The sequence below is a fragment of the Schistocerca cancellata genome, chromosome 3, assembly GCF_023864275.1.
Source record: "Schistocerca cancellata isolate TAMUIC-IGC-003103 chromosome 3, iqSchCanc2.1, whole genome shotgun sequence".
Classification (NCBI taxonomy): domain Eukaryota; kingdom Metazoa; phylum Arthropoda; class Insecta; order Orthoptera; family Acrididae; genus Schistocerca; species Schistocerca cancellata.
This window is the reverse complement of record NC_064628.1, coordinates 295070007-295088181: the sequence shown is the minus strand read 5'-3', so window position 1 is coordinate 295088181 and position 18175 is coordinate 295070007. Positions and strand designations below refer to the sequence as shown.

Below are 18175 nucleotides of genomic sequence, written 5' to 3'. Positions count from 1 at the left end.
TTCATGCTTGGCTACCACAGGGCTCCAGACTTTGTAGCACCTTTTCCCTTTCTGTACTGTCTATCCTTCTGCTATTTCTTTTCCCCCTCCTTTGGGGAAGATGTCTGGGATATTTCTGTAAATGTGTTCTGAAGTTCCAGTAGCCTGACAATGGAACAGTCCTTCCACTGTTTTTTTCTTTCTTTCTTTGTTCTCAGTCTCCTATCCTTCCTCTACTTCGGTGTTTGAGGTTCCTCTTTGTTTCTTCATCCTTCCTGTGCACTTCTGGAGGCTAGCCCATGTGTCTGACAGGTGACTGGGTAATGAATAATTCCCAGCCCCAGGTTGGTGGGTAGGATTCGCACATACCCCCTGTTTTGGGCCAGGCCCAGGGAGAGGTGATTGCCTGACCAGCGACTGTCCCAAACTGCCAATTGGCCTCTCTGTCTGAAGTTTGGGAGGTTTGAACAATCACCCTGAGTGGGTCTCCAGTTGGAGGGAGTGCACCATTGAACTCGTGGCAGATTTTCTTACAATCAGCCCATCACCATCTCGGACTATTGTTTCCTAAACATAAATGAAATGAGGCTAAAGATTCCAAGAAGCTCCCAGCTGTGCCTCAGTTCCTCATGACATCACGTAGGGAAGACAGTCATTCCTTTGCAGCAGTTAGTCCAGTTACTATTCTGAAAAGTGTTGATGCAATTGCAGGCCCTGTAAAATCTTGCTCTCATTTATGTAATGGCACTTTGGCTTGAAAATCACAAATGGTCTCCAAAAGCAAACAACTGCTTGCAGCTTTGCTCCTCCACAACTATCCTGTTAGTGTCATGGCCCATCCAATGCTGAATTCTTTGTGTGGTGTTATTTACACTAGGCTGCTTGATGGTCTGACCAAGGGAGAAATCCAAACTTAGCTCTCTGATCAGGGCATCACTGCATTCCGTTGGGTGTAGAAAAAGGTTGATGCATCCTTCATGCCTGCATACTCTTTTTTCCCTCATTTGATAGTATAGTGTTTCCATCAAAGATCAAAGCAGATTATGAAGTCATCACATCCTGACTGTACATTCCATACCCAATGCACTGTTACCAGTGTCAACATTACAACCACACTGGAATGTCCTGCCAAAACATGGCCAAATGTGTTACTTGTGGTAGGAATGCTCATAGGGTGATTGCCTACCTCCTCCTCCCTGCTGTACCAACTGCAATGGCGACCGTGCTGCCTCATCCCAAGAATGTCCCATGTATCTCGATGGGAGGGGCCATCCAGAAGATCCAGCTGAAGCAAAAATGCCTTTCCCTGTCGCTCACAAGCTGTTGGCTAGTCGAAAGCCCTCTGTTTTACCATATGGCTCTTACAGTACTGTTCTTGCTACACCTTGCTCGATGAAGGACGTAACTACACAGACTTGTGACCTCACATTCAGCCCTGTAGTTGTCAAATCCACCAGTATCACAGTAGCATCTCTATCTCCTCCTCCTCCAGCTGTGAAACAAGCCACCAAATCTTCACCTACAGTGGCAAAATCACCTGCTACACAACCGGTAGACCAGAAAGGACAGAAGGAATACTTCTATAAAGACTTCTTACATCCCCCAAGCCAACAAACATCTGAGTCATTATCTGCCAACCACAAAGGGGTAGTGGTAATAGTGATCTTCTCTGGCCATAATGCTGCAGATGGTGAGGTGAACCTTTCACACCACATGTCATGCAGTCTTCCTTCTCAAATGCAGCTGGCAGACAGAAACAAAAGAGTGTGACCTCAGAAGACCAAGCAACATTTCCATCAACATGAGCAACAGTTTACAGCCAGCTGCACCCAGTGCGTTCAGTAGTTGCAAACAGAGCTTCCTCCACATCTTGATGTAGAAGTCTAAAACAGGTTGGCAATGGACATCAGGCAGGAAATTGAAAATCCTAAATATTCAAAAACAAAGTGAAAGAATATCTCTTGAGCCACTCCTTCTGAAATTTATCAGAATACTTGGACTCAGGAATGTAAATTCTGCAGAACTCTAATATTACTGTTATAGTTCCTGACTTTTCCAGTATATTGACAGCTGATACTGGTCTGTATAGAGTTAAATAAATGCTTGTTTGAAATATTAAATAGAGACAACAGCTGAGTATTGTAAGAGGAAAAGTGGCATTTCTGAAAGTAACCGATTTTTCTCCTTGCATACATATGAAAGTAGTGGCGTGCGCGCGCGTGTGTGTGTGTGTGTGTGTGTGTGTGTGTGTGTGTGTGTGTGTGTGTTGAATTCTGATACCCTGAATATGTTGAAGTTGACATATTCTACTGCTCTCATGGTAACCAAGTAATTGTTTCAGTCTCAACGAATTGCTAACTGATTGCACATTTATACATGCAAGGGATGTTCAATAAGTAGTGGCAGCATATTTCCTTCTCAGCCAATTGCTGTTCAAAGAAATTGTAATTTGGTTTGTGACTTGCTTAAATATTTTCACTTCATCTCGTATGTTTTCAGTGACTTACAGTGGGTGGCAGTGCTTTAACTGGCCTTCAGAATGGCATCTACAACTTAGAGTATTTATTGAATTTCTTTTGGTAGAAAAGCAAACCATTATAAATATTCACAGGTATTTATAGAATGTCTACAGACACTGGGCAGTGAATTCAAAGTACTGTAAACCATTCAGCGAATCATCTGTCATGAACAGAGCAAGGAGAGGAAATATGTCAGAACTGGGCTGGCGATACTGTTGTGATTCCTGCAGTATTTCAAAATGTGGACACTCTTATTCAAAGTGACTGATGGGAAAACAATCTAACAACTCAGTGCTCACTTTGAAATCTGTCGGTAGTGCCTGACACAATTGTCCACCGCATAGTGTATTCAGAGGTTTGTGCTTACTCAGTTTCTTGAAGCCTAGCTGAAGAGCAGAAAGAGGAAAGAAGGGCCATCTGTGGCAAATTGATTGCCTGTTATGAGTCTGATGATGATGATTTCCTGTGAAATGCTGGATTTACTTCTTTGAGCTTGAAATGAAGCATTGATTGAGTGTGTAGTCTCATCCCTTCTTCCTGATTACATCTATTGTCCACATTAAAAATGTCCAGTCCAGGTAATTAGTAAGCAAAGTCTTCTGTCAAGAATTGAGGGGAGCAAAGACTACCATAAACTTTCAGGTTTACTTAGCTTGTCATGCTGAGATGGCTCCAGTTATTCTTGTCTAGGATCTGATTCTTGAAGCTGAAAATCTCACGTCAGGTCCTCATGGTTGGTTTGAATTAAATAAATTTGAAGTGTTGCAGCATTTTCTACGTAAATATATTTTTCACATTTTAGTATGTCATACAGTAGTTTGATTTTTCACATTAACAAAGCTGAAACTACATTGTTCACACAAGAATACAAAAATACATCCTATCACATCAGAGGCAAGCTTATGACTCCCACCCTCTGCTAAATGACAATATTCCAAAGGGTTTACAAATTTTCTTAACGAATTAATTTCTATTGGTTTCTGCTACATTATTAATTTTGATCATTATTTCATAAATGAACCCAGAAATAAACATAGTAAACTGTACAAGATTATATAATTAAGAATAGTAATTTTAAGTGTGCCAATAAATTCAAATGTTTCTAAAGTAATTTCAGCTGTACATCCAGAATTAGTACTTATCGAATATAGAGACTAAAATATTTTATAAAGTAATTCCTTTTCATACATTTTAGCTTGAAATGTAACATACTGTGTATAAAATTACATGAAAGTTTTCAGAAAAGCAATTGAGATAATATTGACCTGTCCACAATTCAAAAAAAAAAATAATACTGCTATCGACAACTACTGTTGAGGAAAACTAATGCTAGAGGAGGATGTCCTGTTTCAAGTGGCACCACACAACGTCTCCTTTCATGAAGAAGTTCGCAACAGTACACTCAACTGATAACATTGTGATTACAGTCATCGAGGCCCTGAAGGGGTTTTCTGTTCGATGTCTCTCTCATGGTCAAATAATTAACTTTGAAATCTATTGTGAGACTCTAGGAAATTGAAGAAAAGTTTACAGTTTGTTTGTGACCACAAAAATGCAAATGGCCATTTCTTTCTTCATGATAACACAAGGCCACAAAAGAGACTGCACACCCAAGAGGAGACTACAAATTTAGATGTGCATTCCTTCTCACCTGCTCTACAGCCTGGATCTCGCACTTTCTGATTTCTCCCTCTTCAGCCCACTGAAGGATGAGCTCCATGGAAAGGACTATAGCAATGATGGGGGAGTTATTGGTGCAACAAAAAGTTCACTGAGATTCAGACCAGTAGAGTGGTATCAGGATGGCATACAGGCTCTTCCATTCACATGGCATAAGGCCATATAATTTAATGACGACTTCATTGAAGACAGTGATGTACAGTCAAATAATTTAGGAGCAATATGATGTATTTAATTCATGAAAAAAAACTATCCTTCGAGAAAAAGTGGAGCATTGCTTATTGATGAATACTTGTACATCAGCAGTACAACAGACTGCTTTCAGTTTGTATAACACTAACTCCAGTGTTATTTCTGTTGGAAAATTAAACTGACAACTTCTTTGAGATCATGAGAAGCTGTACAGTTTTTACACTAAATACAGTATATTTTACATTAAACAAATCAACTACATTACAAAATAAAAGCTTCTCGTGAATGTAAAGTTCACCTTATCAGAGCAGCATGTTTTTCTCTGTTGCCAGTTTGTTCCATGTGTACCAAATAATTCTGGTTCCTCTCCAACCCCTCCTGAGACAAGTTTTCTAGACAAATTTAGCAGGTATTTTCGGTTTTATAAAGCAAAATACAAAGTTTTAAAACATCAAAAATAAATGTAACAAAAATTGTTTCACAAGTGTCATTGTTTTCTTTTTCTTTTTGAGAAGAAACAGTATTTTTTCCATTAGTAAGAATAGTTGCTTGCTTAAATTCTGCTCTGTAGTTGTTTCACTCGTTAATAGTTTCAGGCAAGATAATGGCACCCTTTTTAGATCAAGTATTAAGGTAATAGTATTATTATCCAAATCTACTGTGTCAACTTATGTAGCCAAGAATTTCTGCAACTGAGAACTCTACAGCAGCTTCACTCTAGGTAGTCTTTATGATGGCTGTGATGAACAAAGAATTTTGCTGTTAACCATTTGAGTGCAATGGCTGCTATAAAACAGTTTATCATTTAGCAGTGGTGAAGAATAAGGTATTCGTGATTGCATCACTACTGCCAGACTGTAACCACTCCCCACTGCTTGCTCTTCACCCAAGAAATAGCATTTCAATATACTGTAAATGACATTTTCATCAGTTCAGTGTTAACCTCTTTAATCAACTCACACCAAACTTTGTAGCTTGCTGTTTATCCAATAGATGGCAATAATGTTTATTGTACATGATTTCCTTGCCTATCTGATGTGAGTACTTTTGGCAGAATTTCAGCATATTTTGTTACTGAGTAAATTCAACATTTTACTTTCACATTTTATGATTTCTATCAATTCTGTGCTCTCACAGTTTCCCGAGGGACTGTAGTGTTATTATAGAGTGCAGTAAATGGTGTAAATGTTGTATAAAATACCCCCAGTGCTAATTAAAAGCCTGAAACATAAACAATATTTTTGTGACCACCTATCTTACTCAAAAAGTTACAAAATGAGTTAGTTCAGTTTTTTTGCAGCCCTTGGTTCAGTGTTTCTTCAAATTTCCTTAGCTGAGCCTTTTTTCTGACAGAAGGGTAAACAGGACATTAAGCATTGTGGATTATTAAAGTGTTTAAGTAAACTTTAAAATATTTGTTCCTGTGGGCAGAATTTTAATTCTTATCTTAGACTGTAGCCATATATACCGGATTACAAAATAAAAATATATAAAATAATACTCACATAAAAAATACTTGTAAATTACTAGTACAGAAAATAGAAAACAAAGCTTTATATTTAACATACTATTTCGATAAAGCACATTCTTTGTAAGCTCATTTCAGTGAGTACTTAAATTTTTTTGCAATGTGAAAGACTTGTCACAGTTCTCAACTTTAACAGAGAAATATAGTGCAAATGAGAAATAGCTTCCATCTGAGATGTAACATTTGATTTCTTGACTAATGAACAAATTAAATGACTCAAAATCTGTAAATGTCTGCAACTAGTATTACAGCATGTTCTTCCAGCCAACCAACAAAAAGGGGTCACCATTCCATCATGGGACTGTAGGTCAGCTACTCATAACTCGTTACATGAGGTAATATAAAAACTGTGTTTTTCAACACTGCTGTTGCTACTGCTACTTCTACTACTACTACTAATACTACCACTACCACCACCACCAACACCACCACCACCACCACCACCACCACAAGTAATAGTAATAATAATAGTAATAATAATAATGCCTTTTATTCTTTCAGGTACAAACTATCAGAGATACATAAGGATGCGAGAGCATTTGTGACTTTGAATGACAGCATATTTTATAATTTGTTATACAGCCATGATGAATACTTGGAAACCTCAAGAAGACTGCTTGCTGATATATGTGAAAGAAAAATATACGAATTTGTCTGTCTAAAGCATATAACACCAGCAGAGGTAATAATTTTACACCAAGAAATATTATGTGTCATAAATTTCACATGAGCAACGGGATACCGAATTTTTCAAGTGTGAAAGTACATTCAAATATATTATTTCAGTTACTGTCTGGTATTGCATGCTCCAATGGAAGTGAGTTAATGTTTCTGAATTAAAATTAATTGTATATGTGAGATGCGTGTGTTGCATATAAATAGGCAAGGTAAGAACAGGTTTTCTGTAGGTTTACTTAATTATTAAAAATGTGACAAATTTCAGATAAGACAAAAAGTTCGCAACTCCCATTCTTCATTAAGAGAAACAAATAAGTCCCATGGAGAAATCTGTAAAATTTGCTGCAAATGTAAGCAATGAAAAATCCTCAGAAAAGGAAACACACATTTCTTGATGGTGTCATAGGAAGAGCCAAGACAAACTTTCTTTAGGCCACAATCAGAATCCAAAAGCCCCAGACAAATTACTAGGCCAAACAAATATAAAAATAATTCACCAGAGTATGCAGTGCAAGAAAAATAATGTAAACCAATTAGAAATAATAGTAAATAAGCTAACTCCAGATATTCTAGCTTTGCAGAACACAAACTAAATTAGCTAGAAATATTTAATCTTCCCATAGCAGATTGTATAACAACTAGCTCATACAGAAGTGATATGGAAGATGAGAGAGTGGCTATGTTAATCCATAATAAGATAAGCAGAAACTGTATGCATAGTCCTGACTAATGAAAAAAATATAAAATTGAAAATTAAGAAAAAGCAATAAGACAGAAAATAAATTTTAGTAGTCTGCAGACTGCCAACTGGATGTGTAGACACTTTCCTGAGAAGTAGGAGACCTTTTGTATATCAGGTTCAGCAAAAACTGTAAACGTGTAGAATTAGGCAGTCTAAACATACATTCACTGAAAGATTAAAAAAACAGTATGGGATCTTATTAAAACAATGAAAGCAAATGTCTTAAACACGGCAACAGTAAGTCCAAAATGTACAACTACAAACGCCTGAATACACATCTGTATGGCTCTCAATACAAAAGTGCTGTTTTAGAGACAGCACTGTCAGAGCATGATGCTTTAAAAATAGGCATAAATTATTTCATCATAATAAAGGACACCCAGAAAAATCTTACATGATTAATCATCATATCATGTTTAGAAATTTCTTCAATACAGCAAAATAAAACTGTGGGCTGTTAGTTACAATAAATAACTTGAATATAGAAATGCTGAACCAGAACCAGATTTATTTACAATTTGATAAATATATATACACAACATTACCTCACACACTGCACAAAGTGAATGTGGTAGATACCAATGAGAGATTAACTTAAACTTAGCAACTTAGCATAACATCCACCACAGTGTCTACACTATACTTGAAGCACTCCTGCTCCCACACAGCCACCTCCCCCCACCCCAACCCCACCCCCACCCCCACCCCCACCCCCTCGCTCACTGTAGAGCAGAGCTCCAGGAACGTAGGGGAACTGGCAGTGAACTTGACATCTTATCAGTTGTACAGACTAGTGTGGTTATGGTTTGTGAATTGCACTTTGCAATACCCAGTAGATTTTTTAGGATTAGTACTTTCCTTTCTCTTCTCTTATGGCAATTGTCATTTAAGGGGACCACACCGTGGTTCAGGTCGAAAAAAATCAATTTTTGGTTTTCATCGTATTTCGATAGATTAAGATTTTATTTAAGTACTCTGAAAAGGATTTTGCTGAAAAAAAATTTTTCAAGCATTTAAAGAGCATTTTCCTACCACGCGTGTTTATGTGCCACATCCACTTTTCTGTCACCTACTTTTCTGCATGTATTTTAGATCTTCATATCCCCTACATTGCACGTTAGGGATTTTTTTACTCCAGAATGTGTTGGCTATCCTTCAAATGCAATGGTCGGTATTCTTTTGTTTCAGCTGTTTGTAAACAACACGCTTTCAAACACGCGGTTAGTTTTGTTCAAGTGTGATTGCGAGTAGTTGTTATACTTAAGTTTGCAGTGCTTGTTTACAAATATACTCACCTCTTTCATAGCTATTTATATAGAAGCTCCTGCAAGTTAAGCCTATACCTAACGTCCTCCACTGATAAGCCATGTCATGGATTGTGTCTATCAGGGGAAAATTCGTGGTGCAAATACAATAGGGCTCAGGCAATTAGAGAATCTTATTCTCACCAGCATTCTCTTCCTGCTGCTGTTATTACAGCAATTAAATCTATTTTCAGAGACTTGGCTCATCCTGACTTTCTAAGGAAATGTCTGCATGGGGAGACACACAACCCAAATGAAAGTTTCAATAGCATAATTTGGAACCACCTTCCTAAAACAGTATTTGTAGGCATACAATGAAATTAGGAGTTCATGATGCTGTTATTACATTCAGTTGTGGTAATGTTGGAAAGTGTTAGGTACTGAAAAATCTGGGAATTAATCCTGGTGAAAATATGATCACTGGGCTGCAGCATTGCGATAAAATGAGGATAGCCAATGCAGACAGGTCTGCATCTAATATGGCCAAGAAAGCAAGTCAAACAGCCAGGAAGGTGAAAAAGAAGCTGGAAGACCTGCTAGAGGCCAAAGAATGGCCATCTTATAAAGCAGGATAGTTTTAATTAACTGTAAGTAACAAATTTCAAAAGTTTTTTTTCTTTAAAGTCAATTTCTCGCAAATTAAAATTTTCAGTACATATGCCCCATTATATCAGAAATTATCATAGATAACTGAATGAAATTTTCAGAGACTCTGCATACCATAAAAAGCCACCTCTGGTACTACATTCATTAGTATTACCCCGTTAGGAAGTTCACATAAAATATTTTCTGCAGAAAAAAAGTTAATATTTTTTGTTAATAAATTTAAAAAAGTATTTCTTAAAAACTATAAAATGGATAAAGTAGATTTTAGTACAGTTGACTCTATTAGCATCATGTAACATACAGCAAAAATATTAGGGTCCTGCATCAAATAGTTTTTTCAGACATGGGTCAAATACTTGCCTAAATTAACATGGATTAGATAGGCAGGGTGTGGTACCCTTAACTGTGAAAGATTTTCTAAAATATATTCTGGAGATATATAATGGTTTGGATGAGGTGACAATGTTTTTATTGTTCCTGCTCATACTCAGTGTCTGCTACCATTTTGCATTTCTGGAAGTCTTGCATAATTTTCCAGTAACTTATTCAGTCCCCTTCCTAAGCCATGCTGTGAGTAAGTGTATTTCCAGTTTGTAATGACATAAGAGAGAGGTGCCTTTTTAGGATCCATTTTTCTTCTCAGTGTCACCAGTTTTGGGTACATTAGCCTCAATAAATAAGATGCATATAGAAATACTGAGCCAGAACAGATTTATTTACAGCTTTGTAAATACACACAACATTAACTCAGGCACTGCACAAGAAGTGAATGTATGGTACCAGAGAGAAGCTAACTTAGCTGCTTGGTACGAACAGAGATATTATTGGTGCACTAAAAATTTTACTCTCTACTCAAAGCACTTCTCCTTCCATAAAACTATTGCATAAAAAGGTTCATGAATACAAACCAGAAAATTATAGAACTGTACCTCTTCTGCCAGTTATATCAAAAATATATGAATGAACGGAACGGAGAGACCCACTGCATTCCTGATGAAACATGGGGTAGTAAGTTAAAGCCTATTTGCGTTCCAGAAAGACCAGTGTATTGTAGACGCAATCATAGATCAAGTGGGGACTGGACTAACAGCACCGTTGCTTCGAGTGAAAAATTACATTCTGGCTCTTGGCAACAGTGTATTGTGTGGCCTTGCTTTGGAATATGTCTGTTTGACTTGGAATGTGCTGCTGTACCTATGGTGCGAGTTTCAGTACACTGGTTCCACTTACACACCAGCCTACTCCACGTCTACAACCTTGGGACAACTTGTCTACTTTCTATTCAACATTAAAGCTTCAACCGTTCCATGCCAATCCACTTGCAAAGCTGTCTACCATCAGTAAGTGCATTCATAACAGCACATAGGATAATTGATAACAGTGCTAAATTTGTCACTCTCCTGAACTACCTTGGTGACCAGGTGGATTTGATTAGTCACTTACTTTCACACCAACCAAAGCAAACAAGTACGATACAGCCAAATCTCTGCTGCTCCAGAGTTTCATAGACATCAGAACAACAACTCAGACAAGTTTATTTGAGGAAGCCAGTAGTTGACAGCACTCCTTTACAACTATGGCACTACCTCGGAACCCTGATGGATACAGACCTAGTGCCTGACTAGACTCTGGGAACTTAGTGGGTCATTAAACTACCCTCACAGGTGCAACTCTTTGCATGAACAGGAACCCCTTGGTGTGAAATTATGGCTCACTGATAGAATACATTACTTCAGCCAGCACTGACAAAGCATCAGTTATCCAGCTACAAGTGCACAAATCACTGCCTCACAACCGCCTCACCAAGCAACTCGCTATGACACTGCCAAGGCCAACAGAGTTCACCTGACTCCACCTGAATTTCCAGCACCAGTCACCATGAAGGACACACACACACACACACACACACACACACACACACACACACATGCGCACGCGTCCGCGCTCTCTCTCTCTCTCTCTCTCTCTCTCTCTCTCTCTCCTGGTAGTTTCACTCTCAGTTCAGGAATGTGGTGCATAACTGTCAGCTATCATGTGTGTTGCAAAACTCCAACAGCAGTCTGCAGCAGATGCACTGGGTAACTCTCATCAGTCAAGCTGCCTTCATGCACAGAACGTAGTCATCACAGACAAGACCTTCCAGCTATCACCCCTGCCTGTTTGACTGCACAGCACAAAACTACCTACTTGTTGATACAGGCACTGATGTCAGTACTTCACCCCTGACAGGCACACCCTGTCTTGCTGTCACAGCGCACATTCTACTTCACAAGGCAAATGACATTACAGTCGCTGTGTAAAACCCAACTACCGTCAATGTCAATCTGGGTTCTGACAACCCATTACCGTGGGCCTTCCTTATCACTGATGTCACAGAACCCATTCTTGGTGCAAACTTCTTACTACACTACCAGACCTGGTTTGCTGTGTTTTACTTCATCAGGACAGTGGCCAACCCATAATCAGCGTCATCAGCGAAAACTCCTCTCATCTGGATCTGTGTCGATCTCTGATGGCCCTCTCACCATCAATCCTCATGAGGACCTCTCTGAGTATTACTATTCTTGATGAGTCATTATTTTAACATGTGCCTCTCCAACACTTGTATGTGGCATAAAAACAACCACCTTTGCAACATATTGCTACAGTTGCTATTGCACTGAAAGATGCATGGCATGATCTCACCAGCTTATATCATTGTCATGCACCCCCGTCTACATCAGGTTCAACCCATGAGCCATTGACGCTATTCTCTCTCCTGACAGTGCCATTGTGCACCTTGCAGACTGACTCAACCAGCCCACTGGATATCATGCCAAGGTTAGTGAAGGGTTGTTATCAGATACTGTGCATGAACCCACCAGTGCAACTGACAAGCCTCCCTCATATTTCCCTCCACCCCTTCTGCTCAGTGCTGTCTGTAACAGAACTGTACATTGAATTGTCACCACCCCAGGTCCACTTGCTCGACACCTTCTCCCAAAAACTACATGCTGCAAAGGCTGCCATAGATGAACTATTAAAATGAGCAATTTTCCACACCTCTCATAGTGCATGGGCATCACCAATTAAACTGGTCTTAAAAGAAAGACGGTACTTGACATTTATATGGCTATTAAAGAGCTATTAACTTGCGCACCATATTCCCAATGTGCAAGACTTTGCACATTCTCTTGCAGGCACATCAATCTTCAGTGTGGTAGATTGCAAGAAAGCATAATTACAAATTCCTGAGAGGGAGGAGGACATTCCAGAGGCCTCTGTTGTTATGCAATTTGGCCTTTTTGAATTTCTCTTCATGCCCTGTGGCTTTAAAACACAGCCCAAACTTGTCATCACCTTATTGATTGCACCCTGTTCGAACTGCCCTTCCATTGTGCATATCTTGGCGAGACACCATATTTTACGGACTAAAAGACACACTATTTTTCTTCAAAAAGTTGTCTCAAAAATTTAGGTGTGTCTTATGCTCAAAATTAATATAAAAATGTCCAGTGTTTGATTTAAAATTCCCGACAGTCTTAGAAATGGCCATATATTTGAAGCTGCAGAGAACCTATCCCTACCTGGCAACAAAGGATTCAACGGGCGGCAGTAGTGCACCAATGTGGCGAACATGAGTTGCAGAGATTCACAAGTTTGCTAACACTGTCTCCCTCCTGCCCTGCAATCACAAACCCAGAACATTGTCTAGCCTATGCTGCATCATTGCAGTCTACTGGGCTAGTAAAGTTGAACTGAAAGTGATTTGTGTTATCAGTAACAATACAATATTTTTATTAATAGTTAAAAGCAAAATCTATTCATGTGAGGCTGGCTGTAAATTGAAAGTAATAGCATTCTATGCTGAAGAACATGAAAACAGAGCAGCTGAGCAGCATTTCAGCCATCCACCAATGACGGGCTAGTAAAAAAAACTGAAAAAAAAGACAACTAAATGTGCATATAGAGGACTGAATGCAAAATGGCCAAAACTAGATGATGACGTATTGAAATAGATCCAAGGACACTGTCAAAGTGGCACTGGAATTAACACAAAAGTGATTTAAATACGTGCTTGTAAGTCAGCACTACAGTGGAACATGACAGGCTTTAAGGGTGGACTTGGTTGGTGCTACAGGTTTATGAAGTGTCATGGACTTAGGATGTGAACCAAAAGCAAAATATCTCAGAAAATGCCACAAGATTATGAAGAGAAAATATTATCTTTTAATCGCTTTATTATTCAACATCAAAGAAATCCAACATGGAACTAAGCCAAGTATCGAATGTGGATGAAATTCCTCTGACCTTTGAGGCGCCGAATAACAGAACTGTTGCCATGAAGTGTGCTAAAACTGTAACTATAAAAAAAGTCGACATGAAAAAATGCACTACACTATTGTCATTTCATGTTGTGCTTACGGTACCAAACTTTATCCAGTGATCATTTTCAAGTGCAAAACATGGTCCGAAATACTGCCAGGTGGTGGTGTTCAACTACATGATTAGGGTTGGATGGATGAGGCTGGTATGAAATTATGGATTAACAGAATGTGGGAGAGAAGGGAGGTGCTTTAGTGAAGAAGAGCTTTCTTGTTGTGATAGAGTAGTCTTTTAAAAAATTCTGTGAATGAGAAATTGAAACAGGGAAATACAGAGCTTGCTGTTATTCTGGGAGGACTTACTGCACAATTACAACCAACACCTGCATTTCTTCTCACAGAAACTGTCTAATTCTCAAAGGAAATGATTCACCTTTGAACATGAAATGCTCTGTGGGGACTCAGCTAATCACTCTCTCACGAGTGAAAAATACATCTCTGCTTCCCAACAGCAGTATATTTTGTGGAGTCTCTTTGCAATAAGTCTGTCCTCAGACTTGGACTGCCCCAGTCATGTTTAGGTAAGCTCTACACATGGTAATAAATCACTGTTTATACCAGCTGTATGTGTATGGCTTATGTTCCTTTACTGCCACTGTAGCAAGGAACTACAGCCTCATCGAGGATGTCATAAACAACTTAGACATGAAAAAGAAAAAGTGTAGGACTATTAATGGGTATCTCAAAGGTGTTCGGTTGTGTGGGCCATAAAACATTAGCATAACGTTAGTTGTGCATGGGGCAAGAGGAAATCCTATACCTTCTTATGTTTCATAAAACAGGAGCCAATGTACAGAAGCTATAAAAACAGCAGGAGAGATCTTAAATAAGAATAATACATTTCTCTGTGCTGCAAGGAACTATACTTGGTCCATTACTCTTGATGCTATACACAAGTCACATGCCAAACACGGTTAATTGTAACAGTATTGTTAGTTATGCAGGTGATAAAACTCAACTGTTAAAGGACTGAAAAATCTAGAAATAAAAGGCATTTTGGAAATAATTAAGGTTTTCAGAAATAAATTTACGCAATATTATTAAAACACCTTGTTTAAATTTCAGACTAAAAGACTTGGTAAAACATAGATATTAACATTTGCATTGATAATTACTTACCAGGAAACTCTGTATACACAAAATTTATTGGCATGATAATTTAGGAAAGTGTAAATTAAGGTCAGCACAAATCTATATGCTCTGCACAAACCCAGCTATGTAAAACACAAATATTAGGAAAATGACATACCTTATGCTAAGTCAGTCTGCATTAAGCTCTGGTATAATTCTGTGGGGAGCCCCTCTGAAACAAATAAAAACAGACTATTCAAATTGCAGGAAAGGAAAATAAGAATGACAGCAACCCACAATGGAGTGAATCCGGGTGGGTGTTTAAAACACTTAAGATATTCACCCTATTTGGTATATGCCTTTATGGATAGCTTCCATGATCTCACACACACCACTATGAAATTTGAAGCAAAAGCAAGTTGTTGCGGACCAAAAGCCCTATAAGGAGTCTTGTAAATGTAAAAATTTTTTAAAAAATATATGAAACATTTTTGATAAAGTTTTTCTGTAATATGTGATACTTTATGCAATAAAGTGTAAGCCAGATTGTAATATAACACTGTGTGTAATATGTAATATAGTTTACATTAACAACAAAATTCCCTGAAAGAATATATAATGTTGCATAAATGACATAAGCAAAATTGTGATGTCATGTGATGTAGGCATAGGACATATGATGTATGTAATTATAGTTTACCTAATGCAAGTTATTAGATGTAGTATTGTATACTTTCTCCATTTATAAACAAATTTGACTTGAGCTATACACTGTACATTGTCAGCATATCCAATAAGCATTATAATTACTATTAGAGTATTGTGTTCGTTAATGGTAATGTTGTGTTCCCAGGTTGCTGAACGCATGCAGTCAATAAGAAATCAGACAAAAGATGAGAGTGAAATTCAGAGATTACTGTTAAAATCTTTTGTTTCAAATGCAAAAGAAATGATACGGAAAACTGGACTTCTAACAGATGCTCAGGTAGAAAGCCTAATCTACAAAAAAATAGAGATGAAAGTTCGGCATGCACCTGAAAGAGATGCTCTCGACACTGTTTATGTGTACAGTAAATACACACCTGAGAAGGGGACTGCACTAAGAAACTGGAAGAATGTTCCTATTTATCCTATTGATGTGTAAGTATAACTAAACGGATAAACTACGTAACTGTATCAGAAAGAGAATTCACCAAAAAGAAAAAAAAGAGAAGCTGAATAGCTGGCTATCTTTGACCTTCAGGAGGCAAAATGTTAGCTACTGCCGACGGGTGCACACTGAAGTAACACAGGGGATTAGCTTGCAGAGCTATTTGTCTCTTCCTTGGTAAGGAGAGAGGGATAAGCTGGGGAAGGTTAAAGAGGAAGAGCAGGTTACTCACACTTCAGGGTTAGAAGGACCTATCTGTTGAAGATGCAGGGAGACATGAATATATTGGGCTTTCTTACTTCCCTTCTTACAAGAGGAACATAAATTTAACAGCATAGTACTCACTATTGTCCACTGCACCAGATGAGTCTGATAGTCTATAACAGAAATGGACCTAGCCTACCTGTCGCCATGGTTTTAGCACTACCTTGATGCCCCCAGATGATGAAGTTAAGCCGACTAGCTAATCCACTCCTAGTATTAAAAAATTGGGGATATTAATTTTGTTTTTGGATCCACACACAAACATTTAGGAGAAGTTTCATTTATCATCACACACAAAACACACAATTCTGTCATTCAGTTTTATAAATAACAAGAACATTTGCAGAAAACCTACTTTCTGAGCTCCAGTATTCACAAAATCAATGACAATGTCACCAGTGTGAATATGGACATCATGTTCAGTACTAATCAAATATAAATTGATGTCTTCTTTGTGACAATGTTGATCAGAGCTAATTAGTTATTTAGAAAAAGATCTTTCACATCTGTCCTGATCCACCCCCCCCCCCCCCTTCAAAGGTCAAAGGTAGCATCCATTATGCGAAATGTATTGGACAGAGTTTAAATTACGTGGTTGGCTGGGTTTGGCATCAAATTTGAAAGGCCCGCCTTTTATTGAACCTGGTTTGTTTGGAAACACCTTTTTATATTTCAGAAGCAAAGTCTCTAACTACCCTTCTCAAGTTTGGTTAATTACTTTAACATCATTCACTTTATCTTATCATCTGAAAAATCAGTTTCAACCTTGTTCTGACTATTTCTTTTTCTTTTTGTGAGGCTGTTTCATTCTTACTGGTTTCCTATTGAAAACATCCACGAATCACCTTTAGGTAGCATTTACCCTTACTACTTTGTGAGGACTAACACTGTGAACAAATCTTATCTCATTCTTTGCACCATGTACAATCATTGTCATATTACCCTTTTCAAAATCTGTAATAGCTGTGTGGTTTACAAAGAGATTTGTACCTAGACAAGACCAGTACAACATCTGGTACCACCATGGCACTAACCTTCAATACTATTCTCAACCTAGACTCCCTGCACCGGTAATACTGGTACATCTCTTTAGCTTATTATCTCCTCAAAAAGCCTCAGTACCATTAATCTCAGCACTTACTACAGGTTGACAGTCCTCTTTAATTTCTATCTGATTTTCTCCCACACCTCCTCTCCCTCTCCGGCTCCCCCACCCCCTCTCCCTCTCCCCCACCCCCTCTCCCTCTCCCCCACCCCACTCCCTCTCCCCCACCCCACTCCCTCTCCCCCACCCCACTCCCTCTCCCCCACCCCACTCCCTCTCCCCCCACCCCACTCCCTCTCCCCCACCCCACTCCCTCTCCCCCACCCCACTCCATCTCCCCCACCCCACTCCATCTCCCCCACCCCACTCCATCTCCCCCACCCCACCCCCACTCCCTCTCCCCCACCCCACCCCACTCCCTCTCCCCCACCCCACTCCCCCACCCCACCCCACCCCACTCCCTCTCCCCCACCCCACTCCCTCTCCCCCACCCCACCCCACTCCCTCTCCCCCACCCCACTCCCCTCTCCCCCACCCCACTCCCTCTCCCCCACCCCACTCCCTCTCCCCCACCCCACTCCCTCTCCCCCACCCCACTCCCTCTCCCCCCACCCCACTCCCTCTCCCCCAACCCACTCCCTCTCCCCCACCCCACTCCCTCTCCCCCACCCCACTCCCTCTCCCCCACCCCACTCCCTCTCCCCCACCCCACTCCCTCTCCCCCACCCCACTCCCTCTCCCCCACACCCACTCCCTCTCCCCACACCCACTCCCTCTCCCCACACCCACTCCCTCTCCACACACCCACTCCCTCTCCCCCACACCCACTCCCTCTCCCCCACACCCACTCCCTCTCCCCCACACCCACTCCCTCTCCCCCACACCCACTCCCTCTCCCCCACACCCACTCCCTCTCCCCCACCCCACCCCTCTCCCCCACCTCTCTCTCACCCGTCTCTCTCTCACCTGTCTCTCTCTCCCCTGTCTCTCTCTCCCCTGTCTCTCTCTCCCCTGTCTCTCTCCCCCTGTCTCTCTCCCCCTGTCTCTCTCCCC

General features: G+C 39.8%; 1 protein-coding gene across 3 annotated transcripts in view; it reads left to right on the top strand.

Moving 5' to 3' along the window:
* Positions 1–18175, top strand: part of LOC126174995 (uncharacterized) — an 897629-nt gene that overhangs the window by 866029 nt on the left and 13425 nt on the right. For all 3 annotated transcript variants that reach the window (XM_049921478.1, XM_049921479.1, XM_049921481.1), the window contains 2 exons: positions 6400–6580; positions 15517–15803. In XM_049921478.1, the coding sequence (XP_049777435.1) occupies positions 6400–6580; positions 15517–15803 (468 nt within the window). The remainder of the gene's footprint in view (positions 1–6399; positions 6581–15516; positions 15804–18175) is intronic.